We start from the raw sequence: 25,158 nt of genomic DNA on the forward strand, positions 1-25,158 counted from the left end.
AAATCGGTCTGAAGAACATTATATATTATATTATATTTATTGTTGTTACATAAATTCATTAGTAAAAATTGTCGAATAGTTTGTGATTTTGTAAAATTGATTAAATTTATTATCTAGTTTTCTGTAATTTTGTTTTTAAAAAAAATCCCTTCTGATCTGGTTTCTAAGATCAGAAGTGGGATACTAACTTATTCAGCCCACTACGGCTTGGCCTAGCTCATAATATATTTTTTTTCTTTTTGCTTTTATTATTTTTTTTTTTCTTGAATTACCCTCATTTGAAGTTGTATTTTTTTTTCTCTTTAAAAAACAAATTTATAATTTTCTTCATTAGTTGTTTCGCTGGATTACTTTAAATATCATGTCGTATTGTTGTTAATTATATTTGTTAGAGAAAATAGTTAAGATTAGGAATAGTGTGTGCTGAGATCGAGTGATTTCAAGCTCTTACCAGAAAGGGAGTCAACTTTCACTGGGGTGCCGACCAACAAGCCGCGCGTCAATACTTCATAGATTGCCTTACAAGTGAGCCAGTACTTGCCATCTACGACCCTTCGCTGCCGATAGAAATTCATACGGATGCAAGTTCTATTGGTTACGGAGCAGTGTTAATGCAGGTACATGAAGGAAATCGTAAGCGAGTGGTATCTTACTTTAGCAGACTCACCCGGGGGGCTGAGAGTAGGTACCACTCGTACGAGCTTGAGACCTTGGCAGTAGTGAAGGCTCTTGAGTATTTCAGACACTATCTTGTGGGTGTACACTTCACCGTGGTTACTGACTGCAACGCTTTAAAACTAACCCAGCGTAAGAAAGACCTGTTGCCCAGGGTGGCCCGGTGGTGGGTATACCTCCAAGACTTTGATTTTAGCCTTGAGTACAGAAAAGGTTGTCTGCTGTCTCATGCGGACTACTTTAGCCGGAATCCAGTTAACATATGTACGATTCAAAAACCTTTAAACTGGGCCCAAGTTGCTCAGGCAGCTGACGAGGAGACGCAGTCTTTAAAGTAAAGGCTATCGGATGGACAGTTAGACCCTAGTCGTTATATAGTTATATATAGTCTAACCTACTGGTGAAAGTTCTAAACTTTGCTGCTTTATTCCCAAAGGACATAGGCTTAGCCTTATGCGCATTTTTCATGATGAACACGATCATCTCGGGGTCGATAAAACAGTAGATTTAATTACAAAACATTTTTGGTTCCCAGGGTTGAAAAAATTTGCACAAAAGTACATTTCCCATTGTTTAATTTGTCTTTCTCACAAAAAAGTAGCCCGTGCTCCTCTTCAGCCAATTCATTCTTGGGAAAAACCAGATTTACCTTTTGAGACAGTGCATATAGATTACTTTAGGCCCCCTGCCAGAAAGTGACGGGTATCGTCACGTACTCATTGTTGTAGATGCGTTTTCTAAATTTTGTTTGCTATATCCCATGTACCGACAGGACACTGATGAAATGAAGCGACACTTTACGAACATGATTTCAATCTTTGGAACACCAAAACTGATCGTTGCTGACAGGGGCCGCATGTTCCAAAGTGTCGATTTTCTTAATTGGGTCAAGGATATGGGTTGTGATACTCATTTTATAACACCCGAAATGCACCAATCTAATGGACAGGTTGAACGATATTGCCGTACCGTACTCAATATGGTCCGTATTGAGTGCAACCACCGACAGCAGAAGCCTGCGGTTATGTGGAAGTTACAACTGACTCTCAACATAACAAAACACAAGACGACGCGATATTCTGCCTTGAACTTGCTCATAGGCGTCGAAGCGGCTACACCGCTCATACGCAGCTTGATACGGGATGTAGCTCTTGAAGGTTCCAGTGGTAATCGGGAAGCCATTCGTGAGATGAGTCGTCAGAGAGCGTTTGAACATATATGTGACAATCAAGCCCGTCAGGACGCCTACGTTAACAGGAGACGTAAGCCAACTCAAACCTTTGAACTACACTCCTTAGTATTTGTTCGTAAGCAGGCGCAGTCAACCGGGAAGTTAGACTCGTGTATGCGAGGACCTTACCGGGTGGTGAAGATACTTCCACACGGTCGCTATGAGCTGCAGCTACTGGCTGGCTCGTATGGCAAGTCGACTCAAGCGGCTGCGGAATATATTGTTCCGTGGCGTGGAGAATGGACCCCTGATGTTTGTGCTGCTTTCTTTGATGGTGAGTGTCTGCTCTATTTTTGCTTGCAATTTAAGATCAGCTTTGAATTTACTGATGTTTTAAAATCTTTATGAGCCAATATGTTTTGTTTATTTGTTATGATTGGAATACTATCCTATAGCCTCGGGGCTAAAGTAAGGCAAATTTAACAAGTTGATACGGTGAGCGTTTTTCTTGGAGTGTATCGGACACGCTACTGTAGGATCCCTGAGCTGAGGATAACCATTTGTCTTGGAGTGCATCGGACTGTGGTTATCCTCGGGAGGCTGGGCAGGGATAACCAGTTGTCTTGGAGTACATCGGACTGTGGTTATCCCGTGGATAATTGTGGGCCTGTGATAACTGTTGTCTTGGAGTGCATCGGACGCGTTATCACAGGAGTGACTTTGGCCTGGGATAATTGATATCTTGGAGTGCATCGGATTCATTATCCCAGGTAATTGAGTTGCTTTGTTTTGAATATATCTTAGAGAGCATCAGACGTGCTATCCTTGTGTGTTCGACAACTTGACTTTGTGGGTCAGTTGTCTTGGAGCAGGTTTCATGTAAAATAAAAAAAGAGCTTAGCTTATGATAGCTATCAGCGTCGACAGCATTGTTGATTCGCAATATGCAGAAAAATCTGTGGTTTTATTTTCATGTTACAGACGCAGATACTGAAGAAGAGGAATTAACTGCCGGTGTCGACCTGCGTCCCGGTGTTGTACAGCCTGTGGAAGAGATCGAGCCGCAACAAGGACCCTCAGGAATACAGAGATTCTCAGAACTAGCTGCCTCCATTGTGAACGAAGAAAATCTCCTGCTCTCCGTCCCAATCGTGGAAACGGATCGTGACAGTTGAAAATAAAGAAGCCCGGGGACGGTCTTCTGTCAGGAAAGGCCGTGTAGGAATATAGGAGGGCAGTAGTGGGAGGAAGTGTATTTAAAGGAGGGTGGACGGTAGACAGGTCTCTTTTTGCTATCGTGTGTTCGGTCGATTGGTGTCATACTGTGTTATTTTTGTAATCCATTGCGATTAAGTTTGTTAGTGTCGTGTTGCTAGGGTTAGTTTTGAATTAAATTAGGAGAATTGTTGTTACATAAATTCATTAGTAAAAATTGTCGAATAGTTTGTGATTTTGTAAAATTGATTAAATTTATTATCTAGTGTTCTGTAATTTTGTTTTAAAAAAAATCCCTTCTGATCTGGTTTCTAAGAATATATTAATGATTTTATAGTAAACAAATTTTAAAATGTCTGCATTGCAATTTTTAGTTAAAAAACTGTGTAAAGTGGGCAGTTAATATAAAATTACACTGCAGTAAAGATTAGCTAATTTTTACCGCAGCACAAGTGTACTATTATTACCCAATTACGGCATAACAAAGAGTACTACGTTTTCCTTTTTATACCTATAAAGTTTTCGCCCTCGTCTTTACCTACGTTAGACTTGGTCTGCTGTTAGATGTATAAAACTAGCCATTTGAATCCCAATTCAAGTTTGCTTTATACCAAATTTTATCAAAATCGGTTCAGTGGTTTAACCGTAAAGGCGTGACAGGCATAGTTACTTTCTATATTGTTAAGCTATATATTGTTAATTACAGGCACAAGGGACATAACATCTTAGTTCCCAAGGTTGGTGGCGCATTGGTGATGTAAGCGATGGTTAACATTTCTTACATGCTATGGGTGTTGGTGAGTCGAGGTAAGTCGAGATGGCCCAGTGGTAAAACGCGTGAATCTTAACCGATGAACGTGGGTTCAAACCCGGGCAAGCACCTCTGAATTTTCATGTGCTAAATTTCTGTTATAATTCATCTCGTGCTTTTCGGTGAAGGAAAACATCGTGAGGAAACCTGCATGTGTCTAATTTCATCGAAATTCTGCCACATGTGTATTCCACCAACCCGCATTGGAGCAGCGTGGTGGAATAAGCTCCAAACCTTCTCCTCAAAAAAGGGAGAGGAGGCCTTAGCCCAGCAGTGGGACATTTACAGGCTGTTACTACTACTACTGTGTTGTGTTGGTGACCACTTACTATACTATCAGGTGGCCCATATTCTCGTCCACCTTCCTATTCTATAAAAAAAAGCTATCTTGATTGTCTAAAGTATCAGATGTAGTATTATATTTTTTATTTTTAACAGACATTAAAAAAGCGGTGTATTTCTCTAAAAGTCTTAACGGTGTTGGGTGGTTGAAACTATATTCTATCAAATTCGTAACATTTTCTGTTAACTTTAAAAACTGTTTTTTTTTTTAAGTTTTTTGTACTTTAATTATTTATTAATAAATTAATTATAATCAGATAACGATGAAGCACTTTATTTATACACCAAAAATAACGTTCAACGAATTAAATTTTTAATTTACGATTAATTTAGCGCCGTTGAGGAAAATTTCATTCGTAAAGTAAATTGCTTACCAGATTTACGTTAGCACCGGAGCTTCTGAAATTAAAACAGAACCATAAAACATCATTTATTTCCCATTTTGTAATACCTCTGTAAAGTAACAGTCTGCTGAAGCCTCGTCTCTGTTCGAGGAACAGATTGGGAGATTATTCCACTACTCTGCTTCAATACAGATTGATGGATACACAAATGACACATTTGTATCAAAACCTTACAAATTCCCTAACTTCAATTTCCTTCACTCCGAGCAGTTGAATAATAAACTCAAATTATGAACATGATAATTCAGTGGTGCTTGCCCGGATTTAGTCCACAATCTGTTCAATCCACTGAGCCATCTGAGCTCTTTATCTTTGTACTCTATAGAACTATTGGTATGACTTCATCTGCTAAATGTATGAAATGATATGTCGAGGACTTGATAAATTGGCGTAAGAATTTATATTTGTTATTTATTGATAATTATATTCGTTATTGCCTAACAAGGTTTCTTGCTGAAATGAGACAGTGCTGTTTAGAGAAACATTTCTTCAAACGAGGAGTGAAGAGGCATCTTGCGGGCCGGCAAGGCGGGGGTGGTTAGTGCAGAACATTCTTCCCGACCGTACTGGCCGTCGTCACGTTGGGACTCTACTACCACTTACCATCAGGTGGAGTAGAGTCATTTGCCGTCACGAAAATGTATTAAAAAAACATATATTCCTACCCTTAGTGGTGTAGCTTTTTCTAATTTGCATGTCCCTCAAAGATAATATAATTATTAAAATTAATTTAGTATAAAAAAGGTCACCGTCCCTTAGTCATTCGTCTCAACAGCGCCACAGCGACTGATTCAAGCAACAAATATATGTTTGAAGTATGAGTGACATGCGACGGATGTTGTTTTTAGCGATAATTTTTTTTTTGCCAAAAGCTTCCTATCATTATAAAAATGAAAATGAAAGGGTTTTTATAAAAAATCCTCGATTATTTATTTCTAAATATTCCATATCCATTTTTTGCCTCAATAACCTATACATAGCATTACGAGTATAAATGATAGAATTGTTAAGACTCGAGGACTATTTCGATTTTTCTATCAACAAAATGTTTCTATTTTTTATGTTTCTGATCTGGTATAACCCTTGAAAATATAATGTAGTTATAAATACAATATTTTATTTACACTTTGAAATGGATTAACCAATGCAAAATCATATAAAAGATTAGAAATTTTGCTGTATTTATTATTACCTCCCTCTTAATAATCCTAATTAAGTTCAGTAATCTTAACCGTAGTACTATGCAAAACACGTAATTGAGAGTGTATTTCGTTGGTTATCCAGTTGTAAAATATTTACCCCGATATCGAAGCCTATTAATTGTCGCTATCATATTTAAATTCTGATATATTCATATTTTTTTAATAATTCAAAGGATATGCTCGTTCCGACCCCTTTGTTCAGCGGAGATAAGCTCACATTTACTCGCGTTATACACGCGGCTGCAATTCTGTTATTACTGTCGAATGACGGCAAAGTATAAAAAAATACTATCAGATGTGGTAGCGTAGGCTCGTCGTTATAGTTTTTTTATAGTTATGTGTTATACTCATACATACGTTCCGAAATCCGAAATCCGAAACAGCCTGTGAATGTCCCACTGCTAGGCTAAAGGCCTCCTCTCCTCATTTTGAGGAGAAGGTTTGGAGCTTTAATAATAATATTATTATTATTAAAGCCGAGATGGCCCAGTGCTAAGAACGCGTGAATCTTAACCGATGATCGTGGGTTCAAACCCCGGCAAGCACCACTGAATTTTCATGTGCTTAATTTGTGACTATAATTCATGTCGTGCTTTACGGTAAAGGAAAACATCGTGAGGAGACCTGCATGTGTCTAATTTCACTGAAATTCTGCCACATGTGTAGTCCACCAACCCGCATTGGAGCAGCGGGGCGGAATAAGCTCCAAACCTTCTCCTCATACATACATTAACACTTTAAAATTATTGTACCCATTCCGACATATATTTTATAATCGAGGCGATAAATAACTATTAAAAATATTACATATAAGTTGATGTATTTTTTAAAACAATTATATCGTATGTAAATCCATGGACTAAAAAGCACTCAAGACAAACTTTCGTAGTTATTGTAGTGCCATAATTTTATTGTTATTTGGTTGTTTATATTGTTAAATAAATAAATAAAATATAAATAAAACAAATATTAATTCTATAGTCCCCAATTTACAAATAATATATGTTTGATTATCATTATAAAAATCGTGAAATCATAATTTGACTACACACTAGTGTGTGTATTTCAATTATAGTTCAGTCACTGAGAAAAGGAATATACGAATCGAAATAAATCAAAAAGGATCTCATTAGCAGCATTGTGGAAATCAGTAGTGTGTCGAACCGGGTAGCGTACCTTGTCCTAAAACTTTCCAACAGGTACTCCCTCAAGGTCGTACAGGTATACGCGCCAACTTCGACATACTCTGATGATGTGATCGAAGCGATGTACGAGGACATCGCAAAGGCCCTCAACGACACCTCGAAGGCTAAAGTGGGAGTACAAGATAGCGGTGACCTTACGGCTTGGGCTGCAGAAATCACAGGGGGCAAATGCTGGTAAACTTTCTCGAAGCGCAGGGGCTTTTTTTGATGAATTCTTTCTTTCAAAAGAAGCCTCAGAGGAGGTGGACCTGGCGAAGCCCCGATAACGTGACAAGGAACGAGATAGACTTTATCATTTCGAATAAAAGGCACATATTTAGAGATGCTTCAGTGATCAACAGGTTTAATACCGGAAGTGATCACCGCTTGGTTCGAGGCACTCTAAATATCAACTTAAAAGCCGAAAGATCGAGAATGATGAGGTCTACTCTCCGACCTACCATGCTCCAAGCTGCTCAAGGCTCCGAAAAGTTCCAAATGGAACTTCAAAATCAATTCACCGCGTTGGAAACCATAAGCAGCATTGATGAGAGAACCGACACGCTGGTCAAAATACTGCAAAACACATCCCGCAAGTGTTTTCCGCCACAGAGAAGAGACAACGCACCAAAACTCTCTGCTGAGACACTTGAGCTCATGAGAAAACGACGAGAACTACCATCGTTTTTGTCAGATAAGGCCTTAAATCGAATAATAAAAACGCTGACTCGACGCGATCTCCGACGCTCCAATACCCGTGCCATCAAGGCTGCGATTGAGCAAAATCGGGGATCGAAAGTGTTCGCTCGCAAGTTTGGGAGGCCGCGTCTGACAAAACTTAAAACTGAAAATTGTGGGGTCGTTACCTCTAGGCCTGAGATTGTCGGAGAAGTAGAGAGGTTTTATGGTCAGTTGTTCTCTTCAAGATCGGATAAACCCGTGGGAATCAGTGTTGTTGACCAGTGCGCCCCTCTTATGCGCCATTACTCCGAGGAGCTCCCGGTCGTTGACCAAGGCGAGATTAGGGCGACACTAGAACAGCTTAAAAACAACAAAGCTCCGGGAGATGACGGAATCACAACAGAGTTGCTTAAGGCAGGCGGGACTCCGGTCCTGAAAGAGCTAGCAAGCCTCTTTAATTCCGTCATCCAACATGGCAAGACCCCGAATACGTGGAGCAGGAGTGAGGTGGTACTGCTTTTTCAAGAAAGGTGATAAAACCCTCGTGAAAAACTACAGACCAATCTCCCTCCTGAGTCACGTGTATAAGCTGTTCTCAAGAGTCGTCACGAACCGTCTCGCCAGACGACTTGACGAGTTCCAGCCCCCAGAGCAAGCCGGCTTTCGATCAGGCTACAGCACCGTGGACCACATCCATACTGTTCGGCAGATTGTGCAGAAGACCGAAGAGTACAATCAGCCGCTGTGTATGGCATTTGTGGACTACGAGAAAGCCTTCGACTCCATCGAAACCTGGGCAGTGCTCGACTCATTGCAGAGATGTCATATCGATTGGAGATATATCGAGGTACTGAGATGTCTGTACAACGCCGCTACAATGACTGTCCACATCCAGGACTGTAAGACGAAGGCGATCCAACTGCGCAGAGGGGTGTGACAGGGGGATGTAATATCCCCGAAACTGTTCACCAACGCGTTGGAAGACGTTTTCAAGACGCTGGATTGGACTAGGTATGGAGTCAATGTAAACGGCGAGTACATCTCATACCTTCGATTTGCCGACGATATCGTCATCATAGCAGAGTCGCTGGAACAACTCACCGAAATGCTGCGTAGCCTAGGCGAGTCTTCCCGGTGTGTCGGTCTCGGTATGAACTTGGACAAGACCAAGGTCATGTTCAATAGGCATGTCGTGCCGGGACCGATATACGTCGAGGGGAAACCTCTCGAAGTTGTTAGTGAATATACCTACCTAGGACAGATAATACAAGTCGGTAGGAACAACTTCGAGAAGGAAGCCGATCGAAGAATTCGCTTGGGATGGGCAGCATTTGGCAACCTTCGTCAAGTCCTCAAGTCGTCTATACCGCAATGTTTGAAGACGAAAGTCTTCAACCAATGCGTCTTACCTGCCATGACATACGGTGCCGAAACGTGGATACTAACTGCGGGACTAGTCCACAAATTCAAAGTCGCTCAGCGTGCTATGGAGCGAGCTATGCTCGGAGTATCTTTGAAGGATAAGATCAGAAATGAGATTATCCGGAAAAGAACCGGAGTCACCGACATAGCTTGCAAAATTAGCAGGCTGAAGTGGCAGTGGGCTGGTCACGTATGTCGTAGGACCGATGGCCGTTGGAGCAGACGAGTCCTAGAGTGGAGACCGCGAATCGGCAAGCGCAGCGTAGGGCGCCCTCCAGCCAGGTGGACCGACGACCTTAAGAAGGTGGCGGGCACCAACTAGATGCGGAAGGCGGAGGACAGGGAGCTTTGGCGCACCTTGGGAGAGGCCTATGTTCAGCAGTTGACAACGATTGGCTGTTGATTGATTGATATTATTTCACACGACTAGTATTATTTTATTACATATTTTTTTAAATATTAGTAGCAATGTCCGTTAAGGATATTACTAATATTCCTTCACCATTCCTTTACCGCTCCGATTAAGTGTTAACCTTACGTTAGGAGTGAGACCACAATAGCCCAAAAGGTCAGGATCGAACCTGCGACTTGCACCGCTAGGTAGCCCATTGTACTATTGACGCTACTTACACGGTAATTGATTCATTTAACTAATTAACTTTAAACGGTGGACAAGACTCCGTGAAACTAAAATGTCAATTACAAAACGATCACTGTAAGAATCACATAGACATAATATCGATCGAAAAATCGAAGTACAAAATATTGAATATATATTTTTTTTTTTTTTTTTTTATAGAATAGGAAGGTGGACGAGCATATGGGCCACCTGATGGTAAGTGGTCACCAAACGCCCTTAGACATTGGCATTCTAAGAAATGTCAACCATCGCTTATAGACAATGCGCCACCAACCTTGGGAACTAAGATTTTATGTCCCTTGTGCCTGTAATTACACTGGCTCACTCACCCTTCAAACCGGAACACAACAATATCAAGTATTGCTGTTTTGCGGTAGAATATCTGATGAGTGGGTGGTACCTACCCAGACGAGCTTGCACAAAGCCCTACCACCAGTAAAATATATGACTTCGCTTACTTTATAAATTATAAGAGAATAAATCATATATAGAATTAACATTCGTTAACTCATAGTGAACTTTTTATATAAAAATATTGTGTCGGATAAGTTTTACTCAAATGTTAAATATAGAAACGTTGCTCTTATATTTCATATCTTCAAGGTTAATTGTAGGCAGTAACATTTTCGATTCCGCTTCGAATAATCTGTGGTATGTTATGAATTTTTCATAGTGCGACTCGTGGCCATGTTCTCCGCGATAATGCAGCTTTGTTTTTGGCCATACGCAATGCTGTCTAGTATTCCGCTTACTGACGTTTGTTATAGATACAATTTTTTTTGTCAAAATGTGGATGTAACTGGCTGCAGAGCAGATGTGATAGTTGTTAAAAGAATTTATAATTAAAGAAAACCAATAATTAAACATGGAGTAAGGTCATTAAAAACATATTTTTATTCAAAATAAAATTATTTATGTTTATTATTATTACTATAAAATATAGCACAGAAGTATGTATTATATGCACCACGCACACATAAGTAAGTAGAAAAGCCGTGGAGTGAGACATGACGTCATAAGAGTGCGCATTCCGTTTGTCGTCACGGCACACGAGTCGGTTTTACCCAGAGCAATAGTTGTTTCATATGAAAAAAACCATTTTCATATTCACGTGTATAAAATTTTATTTTGAATTGAAATGAAAAAGTCCCGTGTCAGATTTCATTTCGACATAGTTGAGTTCTATTCCCTTCATTAGCGTCCAGCCGTTCGGTCGGCATAGTTAACACTATAGAAGCATTTGGACACCGCTGAAAATCAGTGTCGAAGCTTTGATGCTTTGATTAATTACCGAGCGAATGTCCATTTGGTAAATATTTAAGCCAATTGAAACCAATTATAGAAAAATATACATGAGATGACCCAGTGGTAAGAACGCGCTAATCTTAACCGATGACCGTAGGTTCAAACACGGGCAAGCACCACTGAATCTCTTGTGCTTAATTTGTGGTTATAATTAATCTCGTGCTTGACGGTGAAGGAAAACATCGCGAGGAAACCATGCAGTGTCTAATTTCGCTGAAATTCTGCCAGATATGTATTCCACCAACCAGCATTGGAGCAGCGTGGCGGAATAAATCCCAAACCTTCTCCTCAAAAAGAAAGAGGCCTTTGCCCAGCAGTGGGACATTCACAGACTGTTACTGTATGGTAAAAATATATGTTAATTAATAGAGACAATATTATTCAGGTTAACAATATTGACATTAACGCGAATACACCGACAACTCAGTCGAAATACTCGTTGCTAGTATGAAGTTTTTAATTGCCATTTTCTATTTTTGTTGACTTTCGCATTTCTGTGGAACAATTTTTACTAATAGTTAATTTATTTTCAAGCAAAAAAAAATCCTTAACACACATCGACTGATGTAAATCGAGATGCAATGCAAAACTTGTTCTCAATCTTAAATACTGTATAAAAATGAACAGTTCTATGAAAAATGTGGACTTTACTTATAAATTCCAAATTTTCCATTGAACTATTTCATCTTAGCATAGACATAAATTATATATGTACATAAATCCACCAAGCTACAAAGGAGCAGCGTTGTGGTACTAGCTCTAAACTTTCTTTTCGAGAGGACAGGTGGCCTTTGTCCAGTATTGAGAATTTCACACGTATGGAGGCTTTTCACCAAGCACATGGTCTCCTCGAGATATTATCATTCACCGTCGAGCACAAGATAAATAATAAACATATGAAAATTTGGTGTCGCACATACATTATTTACCAGTAGTATTGTATTTAAAGTAATAATGCAACTTTGATGTCTACTTCAGATGAAATCGTTTTTAGTCTATTATGAGATTTAAAAATAATCGCTTAGGAATACGTGAAGGAAACTGCATTAAAACTTTACTAACTTTTATCTTCAGTACGATTTTTCATAAAGACAGATTAACTTGCTGATCGTAAGGGTAACACACCACTAAAATATTTATTTATAGCTGACTAAGTGAGTTAGATGTATTACTTAGATGTCGACCAACAAAACTGAGCAAGCAATACGAATAATTTTCCCACAGCTTTTTTTGTGTTTACAATTTATCTCGTGTTCGGCGGTTAAGAAAATAAAGACTTGAGCCACGTCATCTCAACTCGTTGATGTCATTTTGTTCGTTGATGATATTTTGGGTGTCAATAAACAAACAAACGTACGATGATGGAGATATAAACCACCAGCGAAAACATTTCCAAGGAGAGCGAAGCAGGTGAATGTAAAGTCTAACAAATCTTTATTTCATATAGTTTACACATTTCACCCAAATAAATAAGATAAAAGGGAACGTTGACAATAATATTTTTGGAGTAATCGTACAAAATAGTTTTTTAAAACATATAACACCCTGTTATAGAGGAGTTCGCGATCACTTCGCTCAGAGAAAAGGAATTCAGATACAAAGGGAAAATGCTGCTAGCATTCGTACTACTCTCCACGTGGTGATGATTTGTACAATTGGTATTTTTAATTTTGATTTACAATTACTTATTTATTTAGAGGCGTGAGGCGTAGTTAGTATCAATGAGATATTGCTTCGCATTAGATACTGGATGATATGACTTAAATTTTACCTCCTTGCAACACGGAGAGGTGACAGCGATGTGATTACAACTCACGAACCAACTGTGTTCTTCATTACTGAACATGATGCATCAGTATTACAATGCACGTCTTTAGCTTGGTAGGACTTTGTGCAAGCTCGTCTGGGTAGGTACCACCCACTCATCAGATATTCTACCGTCAAACAGTAATACTAAGTATTGTTGTGTTCCGGTTTGAAGGGTCAGTGAGCCAGTGTAATTACACGCACATAGTACATAACATCTTAGTTCCCAAGTTGGTGGCGCATTGGCGATGTAATCGATTGTTATTAACATTTCTTACATTGCTAATGTCTATGGACGTTGGTGACCACTTACCATCTGATGGCCCAATTGCTTGTCTGCCTTCCTATTCTATAAAAAGAAAAAAACTATTTTAATTTATATTTTCATGACCTGATGTGGCTGCTTTCATCATGGGCTGTTTAACGTAAAATATAAAAGTAAACAACGCGTTAACTATTTACTATATTAATTTTATTAATTCAATAGTTCTATCATAGCTATTTAAAAATGCCTTCAGGAAGCTGGTTAAGAAGAAAAACCATTTAGGAGCTGTGTGAATGCATGTTCAGACTACTGTTCCAGTGTATTATTATTTCTTCCTACTCTGCCTGTGTTTTTGAAAATGTATTCCAGAATTCAAAGTGTGGGTTCATACGCTACATATCTGGAGAATTCTTATGGCTTCTTCGTCCAGGACCTGCGCTCATAATATCTTAGCAAAGTACATATTATGATCAGCCGTTTGACGAACCACGCCCTATTGAAATTATGTTCACATATTTTGTAATTTATTTTATTTACATGGTTATTTTAATCACAGAGCTTAATGTTTTTATTATATCGTTACATGATTATATCTCCTTATTTATTATTTCATCAGTAATTAATATATTATTTACAGGTAAGTATTTTTTAGGAGCTGAGCTAATAGTAGAGCTCTTCAGTTCTAATATACAATTTGTGTTTAAAATTCATCTCGTGCTTAACGGTGAAGGAAAACATCGTGAGCAAACCTGCATGTGTCTAATTTCATTGAAATTTCTGCCACATGTGGATTCTACCAACCCGCATTGGAGCAGCGTGGTATAATAAGCTACAAACCTTCTCCTCAAAAAAAAAAAAAAAAGAGGAGAGGAGGCCTTTAGCCCAGCAGTGGGACATTCACAGGCTGTTACTATAGGTCTAATATATTGCAATTACTGGCATTTTACAACACAAGGCAAATAGTATATGACATTCAATGGTGTGAGATATAACGACGTAATGAGTATTACATACAAGAAATATTCGCTTCTCTCTCAAGATTCTTTTTCAAAAAACAATACAAATATAGAGATATTATATACGTTATTAAATAGAAAATATGAGAAACCACACCGAAGTACAAGTATGTGATAAAATGTTTTACGTGATCTATGTTCTAATTTAGGTCAGCGTGTATTTCAATAGTACCTCGTTAGTTTGACTGCTCCGATTCAGCAGAACTCTATCATATATATATATAGTAAATATTACCGTATGTATGTTCTAAAAAAGTAAGATAAGTTTAACTAGGTTATGATAAATAAAATCATTAGCCGTAGTTGCTATATTCCTTTTTAAATCATAGACTATATCAGCCAAAAGCAACTTTATAAATATTTGAATTAAAATTGTTTTGTATTAATGGTGTACACGTATGAAACCGTTTTGTTTTTTTTTTTAATAAATGTTGATAATTGGCATTAATTTGAATTCTTACCATCATATCTCTGACCATCGTTATGTTTATGAACTCCCCAATACACTTTCCAGAGATGAGTTAATTACGATTGTAATGGGAACAATTAAAAGTTCAAATTGAAACAAATCTCCACCTTTTTAGAATTCTCCTCCTAGCTTCCGTGTGTAGTATATGTGTGTGTCTATAAATACGTATTTATATGTGTCGCATCGTAATATTTTGTAAAATTTTCATTATTTTGTAAGTAATTATTAATGGTAATATGACTGCTATATGTATAAATGATCTAAATCGCTGAACATTGTTCTTTGATAAAGAAATGCTGGAAACAATTATCGATTTAGCAACTCTTAAAGTCGCTACGCTGTTTGCTCACCGATCAACAACGTTCACCATTCAGCTCACGTTCAACTATAAAAACAATTGACACGCAACAAATCGGACCGAACGGTCGACGAAACCGGCTGTAGCTGGTCCGCACTGGTGCGTTCTGGATTATACTGAAATATCGTTTCCATTGGTTAACAGTCTTTTGTTGATAGGGTAAAAAATTAAAATCAATCAAGTTCAATTCAATATACGTGCGTTACATTCGTTTATTGATGGTGAAAACTTATGAGCTTAAATATTCAATATATAAAAAATATATAGCCATGCCAACCTCTCTCAAGAGTGCAGAACGTACTTATATAATGCACAAACGCAAGAGCACTTTCATAATCCGATGGGAAGAAAAATCCGTCTCTATTGAAAAGAGTTCTGGCGCAATACCGATGATTTTACATGCTCTCCGGGACAAAGATGGCGTTATTAGCTAGCTTATAAGGTCGCAATTCCTAGAACAACTACGCAGTTACTGACAACTGACTGACGTGGTCTGACTACTGAGTCAGACCACGGTATATTCAATTAATTTATTGAACAAAAACCTGAGAAATGTCAACAATCTTCCATCATATTGAATAAACAAGACGTCATTCAGTCTGTGACAAAGTCGAACTGAAAGTCAAAATTCTTTATTTAATATTTAAAAACTCCTCTAGACCGGTTCAAGGGTTTCGAATTTTGGCATTTGGCACGTGATTTTGGCATTATCAAAACATGATAATTTTTATAATTATTGCTGTATATTATATTTAGGTAATAATATTTTTCTCAAATTGATAAGCAAATGTGTCTCGGTTGGAATAACGTGACATAATAGTAACTACGTGTATTTCTTATCGGTTTTTGTTGGTTTTTTTAACTGTTTCATAATTTCTTAAGGTTACAAAAGTGCTTATAAGAGTCTACTTGAATAAACAATATTTTGATTTTGATACCTCGTTGTTCTCATCGTTAGCTAGCTGGTAGCTTAAAAGACGGTAGATACCGAAGCCATGAGCTTAAAATTTATTTTTTATTTTTTTATGCTATAGGTAGGCGGACGAGCAAATGAGCCACCTGATGGTAAGTGCTCACATCCATAGACGTTGGCAATGTAAGAAATGTTAACCATCGCTTACATCGCCAATGCGTCATCACCAACCTTGGGAACTAAGATGTTATGTTCCTTGTGTCTGTAATTACACTGGCTCACTCATCCTTCAAACCGGAACACAACAATATCAAGCAGTGCTGTTTTGCGGTAGAATATTGATGAGTGGGTGGTACCTACCCAGACGAGCTTGCACAAAGCCCTACCACCAGTAACGTGGAGTGGCATTGGTAGATTGGCAGTTTAAATTGTGTTAAAGAGCTAGCAATCCGAAACGCTGTTGGTATTATGTCTGATCTCCTACCTGTCGTTACCGTGTCTCCGAACTATGAAACTGAAGGAATACAAAATAAAATGTGTACTTGTTTACTTTAACTACTAAGTATACTAAAACTAGTATGCATACTTTAAAGAAGATAATTTGACGATTAAAGTATCGAATTGCATTTAATTTGTTATTTGTTTTTTTTTTTTATAGAATAGGAAGGTGGACGAGCATATGAGCCACCTGATGGTAAGTGGTCACCAAACGCCCTTAGACATTGGCATTGTAAGAAATGTCAACCATCGCTTATAGCCAATGCGCCACCAACCTTGGGAACTAAGATTTTATGTCCCCTGTGCCTGTAATTACGCTGGCTCACTCACCCTTCAAACCGGAACGTAACAATATCAAGTATTGCTGTTTTGCGGTAGAATATCTGATGAGTGGGTGGTACCTACCCAGACGAGCCTGCACAAAGCTTACGGTATATTTTGTTAAAATATTTTTATACATGCAATAACAAATGTTTTTCTGAATATATAACGTTGGCTTTCTGAATATATAACGAAGCCAACGTTATTTGATAAATAAATAAATAAATTTCTATTAATGTCATCTCCGTAATCCGTAACAGCCTGTGAATGTCCCACTGCTGGGCTAAAGGCCTCCTCTCCTCTTTTTGAGGAGAAGGTTTGGAGCTTATTCCACCACGCTGCTCCAATGCGGGTTGGTGGAATACACATGTGGCAGAATTTCAGTGAAATTAGACACATGCAGGTTTCCTCACGATGTTTTCCTTCACCGTAAAGCACGAGATGAATTATAATCGCAAATTAAGCACATGAAAATTCAGTGGTGCTTGCCCGGGTTTGAACCCACGATCATCGGTTAGGATTCCCGCGTTCTTACCACTGGGCCATGTCGGCATCTCAACAAAATTTTTTTATCATTGTCACCAGTTGTTATCTTATATAGAGAATCAATCGATAATTGATGATTCCGATATAAATCTAAATATTTGAGTCAAAGGTATTGTAATTTCTTTTAATAAGCGTCTGTCATTTACAATGGAAACGTACCGTGGTCTCCCACTAATTGCTACGTGGTCCGAATCAGAAGATTGTCGATGGACCCTGCCGATTAATTCGCCCGAAATAGGTAATAGGCTGTGATTAAGACAAGGGTCCGCTGATGCTATTTAATACACGAATATTGAATCTTCTCCATCAGACCTATGGTAATGAGTTAACGGATTTGTTTACAAGTGATAAATAAAATAGGTTTTTATAAAAAACAAATTTACTGTATTATGTATAATCCCACTTCTTTTATGAACAGTTCATAAACTCTCTCCTATTACAAAGTATTTATTTCTAGATCAGTACCAATATTTTTACAATCAAGAAGCAAGCGTATCGCTTTATATATTGAATAAATATTTTTTTTCAATCAAAAGCTTTAACAATTTATTAATAAGCTTCTATAGACGTTGAGAAATATTTTACGTCTTTTTACCTTTTACATTACTTTTCTTATGTTCTAAAGGGTAAACGTATTTGAACATAAAAAAATTGCAATTAATACTTATCCAAATTCTATAATAATATTACTAATACTCGTATAGTTAGAATGACTTTTCGTGAAGTGCCCATTTTCTTATCAACACCATACTAAAAATATCACCCGTATTGCGATTCCTATCCTGCATAACATTCTAACTATCTAAAGAAACGGCAATATTCATAATTTAAGCGGTATTTTTATATCTATCGTCGCAGCGGATCATAAATTACCCACTATTACTGACCTTGGTGAGGGACCTCACAAATAGTGGTAGATTAGACCCATCGTAACAATAACGGTCGTTCGGCCAAGAGGTTTTAATGACGTGTATTTTGGAGGATTGCGGACAAAATGGAATTCATTGTGGACCTCAAAATGAGATCCATTGTTCGTGTAGATAAAACAAAGCAGGAAAATTAAGGAGGTCTCGGTCATTTGTGTCAGTCATTGAATACAGAGTGTTACACAATATTGTCGGTTTTTTTTTTCACTTCCCACCGTCGGTTGGATGGTGAACGCTGAATTGGGAGGATTTCGTTTATGTTTTAGTTCATTTTGTTCATCTATGCAAACAATGAAAGTGGGAAAAAAATTCAACTTGCCCGCAATAGAAAATTCGAAATTGGGCCAGTTTTATTTCGTACACAAAGAATGGGTTGCTGCGCTAGTTGCACCTTTTTACTTGAATTTTCACTATTTTTGTATCTATTTTTGAATATAAACAATTATGAATGTTGGAGTTATAGTGCAAAATGGTTTATCTAAATTATAGCCTCGTCTTATTGCTTCTACTGGTAACAGGAGGGCTGGTGCATTTTTCGCCCAGATCATAATGGCTATTATAAATGCTTTTAGAATTTATCCATTGAATCGCAATTCTTGCTACTATTGCACGTGCAAGATTTGTACAGTAAGTTTTTTAAAATTATATTTGTGTAAACTTAAAATGTTTATTTTACCAAAAAGTATTGGAGCAGCGTGGAGCAGCTAAGCTCCAAACTTTCTCCTCAAAAGGGAGAGGAGGCCTTAGCCCAACAGTGGAACATTAACAGGCTGTTACTTACTTACTGTATAATTGAAATCCTAATGCGAATCATTATTTTTTTTTTATATAAATATATAATTATTATTATTACTTGCAACATTCTAAATAACATATTAATACAGATAATAGTGCTTCATTTAAAAATTTAAATCAAATACGAAAGGTCATCCGAGTTTTAGTTACAATACAAAAATGATTACTAGTACGTATCGATAATTTAAACTATAATGAAAATCATCTATTGTTTTGAATTTACCAAACATTTAATATATGAACGTCATTAAAATCATGTAAATTGAAAGCAATTACCTAAACAATGAGTTGTTAAATGATTTTCACGATAAAATTATATTTTACACCTTCAAATGCGAATATTCGACCATCTACAACAAAGGTTATATTTGTTAAATTATTATTTATGTAAAACATAATACGAGGAGTGATAACAGAGTGGATAGAACATGCGGATGTTAACCGAAGGTCTCGATTTCGAATCCGGACAAGCGCCACTGAAAATTCATGTATGACATATTCATGTCTTTTTATATTTAATAATCTCCACCGGACCGATTACGGCCACGGCAGCCAATTTCAAGAGAGATAAGCCAATTGCACAGAACATACCTCGACCTAACTCGAACCTACCTTTTTTTTATAGTATAATTAGACGGACAAGCAATTGGGCTACCTAATGGTAAGTGGTCACTAACGCCCATAGACATTGGCATTGTAAGAAATGTTTATCATCGCTTACAATGTCAATGCACCACCAACCTTGGAAACTAAGATGCTATGTACCTTGTGCTGTTATTACGCTGGCTTACTGACCCTTCAAACCGGAACACAACAATACCAAGTTTTTTAACAAGTTAACAAGACAATGGAATATCTGATGAGTGGTTGGCAACTTACCAGACAGGCTTGCCTTGAAGCCATATCGATAATTATATATATGGTTACATCATTATAGTATAGTTTACATATATTTCAATGTATGTATATACTTGCAATACCATATAAAGTAATATTAAAATTTCCGATACGTACAAATCAATCAATCTAATTCAATTTAATAATAAAATTAATTAAGTCTAATGGAATGTAGCTTCAATATTTACATTACATTTGTGAGTGCAAATTAAGCTTACAATTTATGTCAGTAGTTTACATTTATTTCAAATTATTTACGATGTATGTTGTTATGTATGTATAATGTATACATATATGTTCAAAAAAATAAAATAAAAGCAGCCATAACATTCTTGACGCAGCGGGTAAGTTGGAGGAAAAGCAGTTGGATTGGCGACGTAAGCCGCAGACCGCCAGACTGTCGAAAGCCGATGCCCTGACCTCATTGTCAAAGGTCCTAGATCACACGGCTGGCCCTGTCGACATGAGAAAGCACGATCTCGCCAAGAAGGATGCTTCAGATCGAACAAAATGGAGGCATGTATATCGAAAAATGGACCCTGGCGTCATTGGCCTAATAACAATGGGACAACAAAAGAATATAAACAAAGAGCTCAAATATAATTGTATATGATAACAAATACATTTTTTGATTGTTAAAAAGAGTAACTACTGAGTTTCTTCTCGGTAGAACTTACCTTCCGAACCGATAGCATTGTATAAAATTTAAAATTACAAAAATGACGATTAAATTTTAGTGAATTTTCTGTTTTTTTATTTGTTTTTTGTTTTTTTTTTTTGTGTTTGCAATGTATAGAGCGAGTAGTGCCCACACACAAGAAAGATCTTATCCGCTATAACACCAATGTGCAACAATATTTTATAACAATTGAAATTAATTTTATTGTATATTGTTAGCAAGTGCAAAGCAACAGCAAAGCATACTGCAAATCAGCTCGGCTATTTTGGAATCCATACAAATCTTAGTCTATGCGCTATTAGTTCAACAATACCTATATAATTTGTGGTTTAAACGTCTTTATATTATATAAAAAACGGGAAAAGGCATTCGGTCTATTTGTTTATTTCCAAAACCTTTCGCGTGAATGCATAATATTTGCAGTTAAGAACAGCAATGAACGAATGTAGCGTTTTCGGAATGGCTTTCGTGGACCGAGCTCGTTTGTGGTTTAAGTTACGAGCACTTAATTCATACTAACAGTTCTACTTGTGATCGTAATATCTTTGTTTGAAATATTAAAAATAAAACTTAATTAATGATTTCCTCAAAATGTTATTTATTCAAATAAACTTTAACGAGTACTTTTGAATCATCAAGCGCTACCGCCGATTCGGAATGTAGATTCTACCGGCAATAAACTCAGTAATTACTCTTTTTTTAAACGAAAATTTGTATCAATTACATACACTTATTACCTACCGTTGACTATAATATAGTTGCATCGCAGTAAGACTTTTTTTGGTACCTATTGGTACATAGTCACTATCACACATTGGCGTTGAAAGAAATATTAAACATTCCTTACATCAATGCGCCATTAATCTTGGGAATTAAGATGTTATATTCCTTGTGCGCGTGCCCGTGTCGCGTATTGGCACGGGCACGCATCCAATTATTCTTGCTTTTAATCGCTGTACGCTTGTTATTTAACTAGTGCAATAAACTTGGAGGCAATTAAGAGGAATGTCCGCGCAAATTGACGCGATTTCATTTCTTACCTCGAGCAGCGAAAAACATTAGGAGCGCCGTGCAATTAGGGTTAACTAGGTAACCACCTAGCCTTTAACATTTCTCTCATAATTCATAAAAGTATTATCGTCCTATTGCATCGTTGTATTAACCTTTTTATATTATAGTGCAATTTATATTTATTTTAAATGAGCTGAGTTGACCAGGTGAATTTTAAGAGGATGTTGCGGGTTCAAATTCGGACAAACGTCACTGAATTTTCGTTGTCCTCGTGTTAATAATTTTATCATCGGCGATGAAAGGAAATCTCGTGAGGAAACCTGCATGTGTCACGTGAAAATGACGTGTATCCACTAAATAGCTTTAAATTTAAAAAGAGTATAGGCCTAAGGCATGGAGTTGGACATTTATTTTACTTTAAGTGAATTTTTAAAGATCATCATTAAGTTGTCTTTCTTATAAGTTTTTTTTTTTTATAATATAGAAAAGTGGACGAGCATATGGGCCACCTGATGGTAAGTGGTCACGAAAGCCCATAGACATTGGCATTGTAAGAAATGTTAACTATCGCTTACATCGCCAATGCGCCACCAACCTTGGGAAATAAAACGTTATGTCCCTTGTTTTACACTTTATTACACTGGCTCACTCACCCTTCAAACTGCAACACATGAGTGGGTGGTAGTTATCAAGAAACTACTATGGTTTGATAGAGCTCTTTGTCCATCCGTGTACAGCCAATAATGACCTCAAGAACTAATTAATTCAATAAAAAATTGACAGCTTGATTTGATCCATCTTTTTAAATACAATTATTTATAATTATATATTTATTAAAAGTTTCGTAAAAGTTATCAAATTTTCCAAACCAAGCATGAAAATTTGTCACAGAGCTGTCTTAAAGTTCGGACCTACACTAGAGCAGATTCAAGTTTAAACTAATTCTAGACGGTCTGCACTTAGTAACTGGCTTGCGTTTAGATGGCTTACTTGACAAGACTCTTGTCTAATTTCTAAGATAGTTACGGAGTTGAAGTTTTATCAATAAACCTTAGAAGTTTATAAATCTTAAATCTATAGTGTTACATATATCGTATATCTATATTTTTATGTTTATCAATTGGTCCCGTTAATATATCCCGTGAATATTGCCTGCGATATCTTATCCGAGCTAACCACGATGAGTTTTTTATGTACTAATATTGACTTTTTTTTCCATAAAAACATTACATTTTCTTTAAATACTATATTTTTTTTTACTTTACATTTTTTTTCTATAAATATTTATAACTTTATTCGCATATAAGAAGTACAAAATACATTTTACGAATTCACAAAATTACTTAAATGTTTAAATCGATGACACTTATGCTAGGAAATTCATTCATCTCGTGCAGATGGAAAACATTGGCTAATAAAATAATAAATATGAAGTAAAATAATTAAATACAAAGAGCTTCTGTAATGAATTAAAATTGTCTTATTATAATAATAATAATATACGACAATTAAGTATATAATATACGCGAAACGCTCACAAATTTGATTAGAGAATGGCGGCGGAAAGGAAAGGACGACATAAGAAAGCGACTTGCTGTTTGCCGTCATGGCCGTTTTACATCAAGTTACATCATCATCATCCCTTTGTCATCCACTGCTGGACACTGCTGCCTCTCTAATGGCACGCCATTAAACTCGATCTTCAGCTCTCAATCTCCATCCGCTGCCAGCCACTTTGTGTATATCGTCTATCCACCTAGCCGATGAGCGTCCTACGCTACGTGTGCCAAGGCGTGGTCTTCACTTCAGAACACGTCTACTCCAACGGTTGTCGGTTCTGTGACATATGTGCTGCTATTTCAACTTACTAAACTAATGAAAAGTTGCAAATAAAACAAATTCTAATTTCTTATTTAATAAAGTATTATACTAATTATAATATTAATAGTCTAAATTAAAAATTAACAATATCAGAAAAAAATACCCAGATCTAAGTAGAACCGGCGAAACTCAGCGTCTTATTTGCCTATATTTGTAATTGCCTAAAATTTTCAATTTCATAAATATAAATCTAGTCTCTTATTTATGCTTTCACTTTTATAATATATTTAGTGTAGCTGCTACAAACTTAATGCTTTGCCCGCATTTAATGGAGCAGTCAGCTGTCAGTACATTGTTAGATTTGCTTCGACTGTTCGCTTTGCTGTTGGTCTTCTCAAAGTTAACAACATTCTACGTAGTTACTTGAATATAACAAAACAAATGCTTCTTAGTTTAGACATATATTGCTATGTAATATTCTTAAGGATGCAAATCGAAATATATAAATATATAACTTTTAAGTACAAGATCACCTTAAATGGAGATTTTACATGAAATAATAAAAAAGTACATAATTAATTTTAGCCGCTATCTCTTATATGTATCTTTGAATGACATGTTAAATTTTCATATAAATTTTATAAATATTTAAATAAATGCTTCACATTATTATCGAGCTGGTTGGCGTGATTGCCTTTTATGCCGAAGGTTGTGGGTTCGATTCCCACCCGGGACAGACATATGTATACATGAATATGTCTGTTTGTATGGAGTCTGAGTGTAATTATCTATATAAGTATCTATTTACAATAAAAAAGTAGTATATGTAGTATATCAATTGTCTAGTTTCCATAGTACAAGCTCTGCTTAATTTGGGATCAGATGGCCGGGTGTGAATAATGTCCCAGGATATTATTATTATTATTATCATATACGAATAATCTTCATCGAATCTGTTGACGCTGTGATTTCAACGCGTCTCATCCATGATGACGATAGAAGTCAGCTTTGGTCAGCAAGTCATAATTTTATAAATAAATTAAAACACAACGGAACTTTTAAAGACAATAATGATATCTTAAAGCTCACTTGGTAAAAATGCTTCACATTATTTAAGAGTTGTGTGCTATACAATCAAAGTTAGTGTGTGCGTATTTTATGTAAATATACTGTCTCACTTAATCGTGTAAGACTAAGTCAGGTTATAATATATAATATAAGATGTAATACGAATTAATATTAAATATTACTAGAGAGTATCTGTCATTTTTTTATATTCATTAATGATAATCTATATTTTTAATCTGGCAACAAGGACATTGACAGATACTCTTTTTGGCGGGAAACTGATAGACTTGAATTCTCTTTACGAGCATTGCGGATTTCGTGTTGAGATTTAGTTTTTACATTCGTCACACCCAGTCCCACTGCTGGCCTTCTCTTCTCTTGAGGATATGGTATGAAACTTATTCTAACCACGCTATTCTAATGGACTACCTCTTGACACGAGAGGAGGCCCAACAGTGGGATATCGGAATCTTACTGCTGCTATATTGTACTAACTATACAAAGAACTAATAAATGTAATTTTATAATAATTTATGTTGATCGTGTTTCCACTAAAATTAAAAAGTCTAAAACTGTAATTTATACAATATCTACGCGAGTACTCGGTCATTATTACTCATTACGAGAACACATTTATCGTGATTATATTGTTGTCTATTCTTTTGAATTAAAAGCTATTTATTTTCTAATTTAAATTTTTAATCTGTTTCGTAAAGA

The 25,158-nt window shown here is 36.6% G+C and overlaps 3 protein-coding genes across 7 annotated transcripts in view; all 3 read left to right on the top strand.

The window, feature by feature from the left end:
- The window catches only part of LOC126776125 (uncharacterized), a 585,155-nt gene that overhangs the window by 502,179 nt on the left and 57,818 nt on the right, over positions 1–25,158 (top strand). The window lies entirely within an intron of this gene.
- On the top strand, positions 277–3,312 carry LOC126776115 (uncharacterized). Its single transcript, XM_050498406.1, has 3 exons — positions 277–525; positions 1,625–2,180; positions 2,828–3,312. The coding sequence occupies exons 2-3, from the start codon at positions 1,655–1,657 to the stop codon at positions 3,019–3,021; spliced, it is 720 nt and encodes a 239-aa protein (XP_050354363.1). The 5' UTR covers positions 277–525; positions 1,625–1,654; the 3' UTR covers positions 3,022–3,312.
- The window catches only part of LOC126776188 (uncharacterized), a 50,546-nt gene continuing 42,779 nt past the window's right edge, over positions 17,392–25,158 (top strand). The window contains exons 1-2 of the mRNA XM_050498488.1: positions 17,392–17,482; positions 20,204–20,382. Of these exons, the coding sequence (XP_050354445.1) occupies positions 17,392–17,482; positions 20,204–20,382 (270 nt within the window). The remainder of the gene's footprint in view (positions 17,483–20,203; positions 20,383–25,158) is intronic.

This window comes from Nymphalis io, chromosome 19 (assembly GCF_905147045.1).
Source record: "Nymphalis io chromosome 19, ilAglIoxx1.1, whole genome shotgun sequence".
NCBI classification, from domain to species: Eukaryota; Metazoa; Arthropoda; class Insecta; order Lepidoptera; family Nymphalidae; genus Nymphalis; species Nymphalis io.

Excerpts from the sequence above, each read along its gene's own strand:
- LOC126776115 (XM_050498406.1), top strand. The coding sequence starts at position 1,655 with ATGGTCCGTATTGAGTGCAACCACCGACAGCAGAAGCCTGCGGTTATG. Across the intron at positions 2,181-2,827 it reads TTGTGCTGCTTTCTTTGATG|ACGCAGATACTGAAGAAGAG; the intron begins GTGAGTGTCTGC and ends TTCATGTTACAG.